The sequence below is a fragment of the Crassostrea angulata genome, chromosome 4 (genome assembly GCF_025612915.1).
Source record: "Crassostrea angulata isolate pt1a10 chromosome 4, ASM2561291v2, whole genome shotgun sequence".
Lineage (NCBI taxonomy): Eukaryota > Metazoa > Mollusca > Bivalvia > Ostreida > Ostreidae > Magallana > Magallana angulata.
The window spans coordinates 5,363,345-5,371,694 of NC_069114.1; the positions used below are offsets into that span (position 1 = coordinate 5,363,345).

General features: G+C 31.9%; 1 protein-coding gene across 2 annotated transcripts; it reads left to right on the top strand.

Moving 5' to 3' along the window:
- The first annotated feature begins 109 nt into the window (after positions 1 to 109).
- On the top strand, positions 110 to 7,592 carry LOC128180881 (polyadenylate-binding protein-interacting protein 2-like). Of its 2 annotated transcripts, none has more exons than XM_052849056.1 (4): positions 110 to 232; positions 1,557 to 1,706; positions 3,457 to 3,597; positions 6,385 to 7,592. In XM_052849056.1, the coding sequence occupies exons 2-4, from the start codon at positions 1,578 to 1,580 to the stop codon at positions 6,454 to 6,456; spliced, it is 342 nt and encodes a 113-aa protein (XP_052705016.1). In that variant the 5' UTR covers positions 110 to 232; positions 1,557 to 1,577; the 3' UTR covers positions 6,457 to 7,592. The 2 variants fall into 2 exon arrangements, with proteins under 2 accessions (XP_052705016.1, XP_052705014.1); XM_052849054.1 differs by lacking the exon at positions 110 to 232 and adding an exon at positions 363 to 542.
- The last annotated feature ends 758 nt before the right edge of the window (positions 7,593 to 8,350 follow it).

The following is an 8,350-nucleotide window of genomic DNA, read 5'->3' on the forward strand; positions in this document are numbered from 1 at the left end:
TAAACTATCCGATTTCCTGTTAAAAATGATGATGCAAGTTTTATTTATAAAAGTCAGAATTTTCTGACTGACATAATTGTGTTTGGGCACTAGAGGGTTAATCGATCAAAACGTGAGGTTGGTTTAAACTGAATGTCCTGCCTCGATAAAAAGGCTGATAACTCTCAATTCAGTTGAATTGTTCAAGAACAGCCGTACAGACACCACAGCGCTTAGGAAATCCGGACAACAGGTATTGCTATAAAGTCGGGCTCGATATTCCGCTGATTTATGATTTCCTTCCGAATTCCCCCCTTCGGAGACTCATTGTTTACAAACAATCCCTGGCTAAATTAATGCGCACCAACATAGCAGTATTTTGCAAAAATTACAAAATTCTCACTAATAATACAACTCGATTACGAACTATCGTTATATGAAGCATTTTATTTTTACCGTCTTAACCTCTTTAAGCCATTATATTTACCGAACGAAAGAACTATTTTTTCTTTGTCATCACAGCTGACATTGACCATCAAGAAATTTGTTGACAAAGAGAACGGGTGAGTTTTTGGTTCAGGCATCCATGATAGTGATTAATAATAACCGCAATTCGTAGCAAAGGGAAAATTAACTAAATATATACCTGATAATTTACGAAGTTATCGCTGGAATCATTGTCAAATCCAAAATACTCCGTGACCTAGTTTTGAATTTCTCTGTGTTTGTAAACAACCATAGATCTATTTTACAACTGATTACACGAAGTTTTTTATTGTGGGTTTATTTATGGTTTATAAATAAACATTTATAAAATGAATAAATAAATACTCTTGTAAATCTAAAGATTAAGATGATGGAGATCGTTACTGATTGTAACTGTTTTGAAAATACTTGGCTAAATATGAATCACATCATGTACACGTATAACTATAATAAATACGTGGGTACGGGTCCAAAAAATTAGATGAATTCAGAGTGGCACATAATATTTAGGTCTTAATCAGTTTAACTGCAAAACTATAGTATCTTCTAGGCCGATAAATATAACGCTGATCATGTGGGGAAAATCGACAGTGTGTCTCAGTTATTGTGCAATATTTTTTAGATATGACATAAACCAAGTCTATCAGGCATTGTGTGCATTAAGGATGACTAATTTGGAAGCATATTAATAATTTACCAGGCTGTTTCAAGATCATGTCTCAAAATTATCTTTAAATTAATACATTGTGAACACATCTTCGTTAAAGCCAATTAAGGGCTAGCAAAGATGTGTGAACATTATTGAAATAATGTGATATATTTTCAGTATGACCATGACAAAATGACAACTAGCTGCAGAAATGTAGCTATATGAGAAGAATATGTTAATTAATATTGACTAACTGGCATGCATATAGACATATACTCTCAATTTGACAGTTAATGTCAATTTACCCATATTTTCTTCAGCTACAATGTACATCATGCAAGATGTAGCTTGCAAAGACATTTAAGAGTACATTAATTGTTGGCAGGCTGATATAATGTAATCATTAAATACGTCATGTGTGTGTTTTATTTTTTGTTCTCAGAGATAAAGTATAAGGAGTAAAATGAATATGAAATTACCTGCCTACCTCCAAGACGAGGTTGAGAACCTAGTCCCATTCGGAAATGAGGACTTGGACTTTTCCGAGTTTGAGTGGATGGCTGACCAAGAGCTGGAGGAGTTTGATAGACAGGTATAGCCTAGTTAATTCGACTTTTTTTACACATAAGGAATTGTAGCTCCCAGGTCATCTATCCAAATTTTTCTGACCGGAAGCCATACATATGGACATTGATTTGACAAAATCCTAGGTCTTGGTGTTCCATCTGAGGGGAGTTCAACATACTCGTCTCGCCAAAATTCCCTATACCCGCAATACGAATTTTGGTGAGCGCTCGATCGCTATGTTGAACATGCCCCTGTTGATTTATTTTCCAGCTGACATTTGTATATGGCTAAGCTGCACACATGTACATGCATGTGTATCAATGCAGTGATCTATTTAATATAATATAGCAAAATTATAATACCAAGGAAAGCCCTGCTCTGTAATTTATCTACTAAGTATGCGGATTTACGTTTATAGTCTGTCCATTGTCCAATCATCAGATTTCATCAATGTAGTTTATCCAGAATGATATATTTAGTGTGAACATTATTTGGCAGAATTTAATTCTTCAACATGTTGGCGCAGATTTGATACAGAGCATTTCTAAGTGTTTGACAATTGGCGATAAACTAATTAATTTACATACATTTCAGCAGAATTAATTAAGCCATATTAATAGGCCAAAATATGGTGCATAAAATGTATAGCAAAATGTATACATACTGTATTACATTTATTAATAGTTGTTCTGTATTCACGAAAATTTTAATTGCCGTGACCTTGAACTTATTTTATAATCGAAGGTCAAAAAACACACTGAAATGTTTCTGTACAAAACTAATGTTACAGATATTTACCGGTAAATGTCAATAGCATCCTTCACAAATTAAATCCTTTTATCCTAACGATATTTACTAAATTAAAGCACACAGGGCCTTTTGGGATGGTTATCAACATCTCAATGATATATACTATTGTTTATATAGATTATTACATGGCAATTTTTATATTGCATCCCATATAATTAGCCTGAGGTCGCTGTATATCCGTCAGCCCGAGAGCCGTCAGGCTAGGGATGGTATACAGCGACCAATATTTTCTATAAGTATAATATATACCATAATTATGTATATTAGTACATGTACTTGTATTCAGTTTTGAGTATTCTAATGATCATGTGTTTGCATATACTGTATACATAGTAAGTAACTATATACTCAGTAAAAAGTTTCCTTATCATCAGACATAAATTTCCCTTCAAGTTATTCCCCTTTGGCCAACACCTGGAATGTGTAGCTGATGCATTTTCCTGCCAAATTAGCAACATTACAAGTTGTACGCAACCATCATAAATTTCAAGTGAAAAAAACTACATTTTTCTCAATTTACATCTCAATGCCCAAATAGGACAAGTTTAAGTTCATTCAATAATGAAACAATCATATATGAAATACAACTTGAACTTGAATGATAGTACATGTATATATAGTACATAATGAAATTTGTGATTGCATGAGTGCATGGTATAATATTTTGGATACCTGTCAGTATTAATGTGGATTAAAGTACATTTTGATTTAAAAAAATCTTTCATCATTTTAGATTTTTCAAAGTGTACGTTCACTATATACTATTTGGCTAAAAATTATAAAAGACGGCCCCTTTTCAAATTAAGTTTGAAGGTCAGATTTTCAATGTCATTATTTTTAAAAATATGAGATAAAATTTCAACAATTCGGTATACTAGCGCCTTCGATCGAGCTTATTACTATCGAGTTGTTTATTAACATTTTATGTTCTAATACTTATAACAGTTAATTTGTTTATTTTTAAGGTAGAGGAAGAATACTGGGAGGGAGAGTTCATTGAGGCGTGTTTTGAGGAGATGCTACAAGAGGAAGAAGAGAGAGAAATGATATTCTTTTCCTCATCATATCCTGACCACCCCCATTCAACAATGGATAGTCACAACAAGGTTTGTAAATGACACTCAGGGTTTTTTTCTAAAGATGCATCTTATGGACAACAGACCTAATTCATTTAAGAAGATATATGTATATATACTGCTCATCTAAAAATGATTGTCAAGAACATAGAAATTTTAATATGACGTCACAATCACTAAAACTCAATAAAAACTTGGTTATGATGCAATGTCATGCTGCTCTATGTCATCAATACACACTTTAAATAGCGTAATTAAAGAAGTGGCTGACCTTGGTATTATTTAGCTTGCTATTAACATGCTAAAATAGGCTTTTCAACTTTATTTAAGGAGTCTCGGGGGAGAATGTTTCAAACATACGATTTCCTTTAAATTTTTTACTTATGAGTAAACTTTGTGCAAAATATAAAGTAAATTGACCAGATAGTTTATCTGTTTGTCCCGCTCAAATTTTGGTCGTATGTCCGATTCATCACCAACATTTTATATAGGATTATACAGGAAAATGAGGGTTTTCATTTTCAATTTCATATTTAAAAAATTACAAACATACGATTTTCTTTAAATTTTCAGCAATGAAAGGTTAACATTTAAGTAAACTTTTTGCCAAATGAAAACGAAATTGACCGGATGGTTTTTAGGCTATCCGTCCTCATAGTTTGATCCTATAAACGTGCCGTGCCAGCCATTTTACATTATAGAATTGTATGAAACAAAAGGATGTTTACAAATCAAATTTAATTTTATTTGTATTATTTAGAAGAAAAAATACATTTCCACTCACACAGAATGTATATGTTTTTATTTTGCAAATTATAATTTTGATTTTAATTATTGACGCTGTAATAGAAGATGCACGACGTTAATTTTTGTCCATTGTTACGTCAGAGTCTCAACTGCCGTCATCCTAAGACGTTGACTCCGACGACAATAACGTCGATTTTGAAGAAGCGGCGAAAAAATTAAAATACTTCTGACATTATTCTAACGATTCATTTCACTTAAAATAATTTTTTGATAAGTAATTTTTCTGAAATAAAAACGTTACATGATAACCTTTATCAATGAACATTTTACTTTAAACTTGTGTTTTACAACAGTTAATGCGCAATACCCTGCGCAGAGGGCGCAAAATTTTAAACCCGCTACCTTCCTTAACATATGTACGCAATTTAATGTCGTGGATGTCAAAGTTCGATCTATTAATAATAAGTTTTATTTTTGCTCAAGTATTTAATAATTAACCATCTACATAAATTAATTAACAGCATCTAGAGTTTGGGCCAGTAAACAAATCACAATTTACATTCCAATCCACTTTTTGAAGTTTTTTATTATAAAAAAAACATTCAGCTTTCTCTTTGAGATTGTGCAGTACTTCTCATGAAAAATTGAAGCTAAATAACGACTCATCTCTCTTTGTCTTGTGATTCATTAAAAAAAAAAATGATAACATGATCATTTTTTAAATTATATTAATCAAAATCATCATAAAAGTATCATATTTCAGTTTGGATAGGAAATCTATTGCAGATTTTTTAAAAATCATGTTATTTCTCACAAGAATACTTTTCCCCATTATGTTCAATTGAAAAAGAAAAATAATACAAACAATTTTTGAAATGGTCCCTACTGAACATCAGTCAGTAATTTGATTATTCTGTTATTATTTGGTTGATTTTGATATATATCTATAGTAACTCCAACTCGTATAAAATTGTCATGAAAATCACAGGAATTGTAAAAATGAATTGGCTCGATCCACCATCCTTCATTATAATCCAGTGTCAATTTGTCATCACCATCTAACGATAACTACAATTATATAAATTCAAAAATGATCAAACCAAAAAATGTGTTTGACTTTTGAACAATGCTTAATTTGATGACACTTGATCTTGTGATTATAATATTTCAAATTACATAAATGACACAATGAAGACTGTAGCCTGATGATTAAAATCAAATCTTGACACAGGTTCCTTTGTCATACATTAAAAAAGAAAGCTAGTGAAAGCGTTATTTAATTCAGACTGCTACCAAGAAAGCCTTTTAAGTTCAGTAGTTACTATAGAAATGACTGGTGTTAAGTTATTTGTAAATCGGAGAAGGGGGGAGGGAAGGAAATCCTATCCCTTGATGTAGCCGGACATACAGGATGCATTCTGCTATAATTATTATAATTACCCGGGATGTCTACTTCCTTTTATGTTCACTAGGCAACAATTTCAAAATCCAAAATAAGGTTATTGAAGTTCAAAATAGATGTCTGCCTGTAAACTTTGAATTGGATCCAAACTATGATGGATGAACATTAAGTGAGGAAGTCCATATAACCTACATCTGTAGCTCTAGATCTTGTTCAGGCTCTCCATCAGTAGTAACCTGAATGGGTACATTTTGTAATTGTCACATCAAAACTTTTGGTAACATGTTTTTAAAATAAATATTAGGTCCCAACCATGCACTTATTATTTAAATATTTTTACCTCATGGAAATTTGAATGTTTGGATACTATAAATTCCTTTTAAATTTAAATGCTACAAATGATCACAGTGAGGATCATTTCTTGCAAATTTCAAAATCTCATTCTCATATTGTTGATCGACTGTCGTCAACTTCATGAAATCGCAACAAAAGTTTTTTTATTCTTGCAATTCGATACAAAATTATGGAATCGCAGATTTGGTGCATGTAACTTAAGAAGAATATTAGATGTTAAGTATCTTGAAAGTTTTTTTTTTGATGTTGTAAGGTAAAGGTTTGACTGTTAATTTAATGCATTAAGTTTTTAATAATTTCTTTTTCCCCTGCAGGTTTTCTCCAGCAAGTTGAATCCTGATGCACCAGAATTCGTCCCAACTACCCACAAGAAAGGCAAAGCATAGCCCTCAAGTCTCGTGTAGAACTATTATATTATTCAAACTTGGGTCGCATTTAACTGCATAGAGCCCTGCTTGTCTTTCATGGAGAGAAAAAATTTACAAAAAAATGACAATACTCCAAACATTCTTGTATACTTGGGAGAATGGCGATAGCTAGTGGTGATTTTTGTATTGTGCACATTTCCTATGACATGTTTTTATGTTTACATTTCTCCATTTGAAGGACAGTGTCTGCTCACTTTAGTTTATCACAATTATGAATATATTTTCCTCCCATTGTTTTAAAAGTGCTTTAGTTTAATGGTGCATCAGCATGAGGAATATGTTATAGGGCTCGAGATGTTTTATAAGTGTGTGATTGTGTATACTTGAAAGTGTTTTAAACACATTAAGTTTTTCATTTACATCATCAAGTGCTAAATATTACCTCCTTTTTTTTTCTTCGACACAATTCAAGTAGGGCACAGACCATTTTTCTTTGTTATATCAACTTTCAAGGGGGAAGTGTTTATTATAAGGTACATGTACATGCTGATTATTATTTTTTATCTTGATTGTAAGGAAAATGAATTGGTAATCTCTTTAAAATCTAAGTGTTCAGAAAATATGAAATTGAGACGGTTTTACAATACTTTTCCATATACCCGTAATTTAATTTTTTTTCAAATGTTTCAAGAAGTTGCAACATTAGTTTGATATTTGTGACACCCCATCCTTTTTAAGATATTTCACATATGTATAATAATTATTGCAACTTTAGTTTGATTTCTGGGACACCCCGTGCTTTTAAAGATATTTTTCACATATGTATAAAAGGAGCATTGCATGATGATCGTGTTAAGCATTTGACAGTGAGTTGAGTATAGTCAGTTAAAACGTCTGTTGTTTGCAAATGATAGATGTACCAGAAATATGTGTATGAGCAAACAACTATTTCATTGTGTTGGACCTGTTTTTAATTGAATGATTGCATTATACGATATAAGACGTTTTGCTCATGGCTGTGTACAAGTATTTAATGTGTTTTGTGTTTATATATTTTTTTTTGTGTTCGCCATCTTTTTCTTTGTGTTTACAAAAATCACATGGTGCCAAGTGCCAGGATGTTTATAGAAATAAATTTTTTGAAGCAAAATGAATTACTGACATGGCTTTTTCTTTCATTTGTCAGATAAAAGAAAAAAATAGACAGAGTGAAGGTGTTCGAAAACTGATTAAGAGAACTCGATGGTCGTGGCCATTTTTAGACTATTTTTATCTCCTTGAGAAGAGATCTGTATAAAGATCGAGGAAAATGATCCAACTTTAAAGCTAAAATATTTTGGTTTTTTCTCTACTAAATGTTAGTTTATGGCCAAAAATATCAAATGTCAAAGTTTTATGCAGGTCTGATGTTTGGTTTGTTGACCATCCAGTCTCCTTAAAATATATATATATTTATTACCTAATCAAAGGGATTTTGTTGTTTTATTACAAATTAAATATTGGCGTCTATTTTGAACTGCCGGTCAATAGACTGTGGTCAATTGAACCGCTGGTCAATAGACTGTGATCTATTGGACCACCGGTCAATAGACTACGATCTATAAGTATTGGACCGCCGGTCAATAGATTGTGATCTATTGGACCGGCAACGTATATCAGAACGCGTGTACCGTGTATGTTATAATGTTACATCCTTTCACAGGGAATGTATATTCCTTTACATTGACGCTGTTTTTAGTACTTGGTGAAACCAAATTCAATGTTATCAAAATGAAGTATCAAATAATCAACAGTTTTAAAGCCTCATATAAGGTAAAAGACTACCGGTATTTAAAAATCTAATGGGTTGACGACTCCTCCTTCTTTGTGTAAACTAATATTAAATTGAGATGTTGTAATGAATGCAACAGGT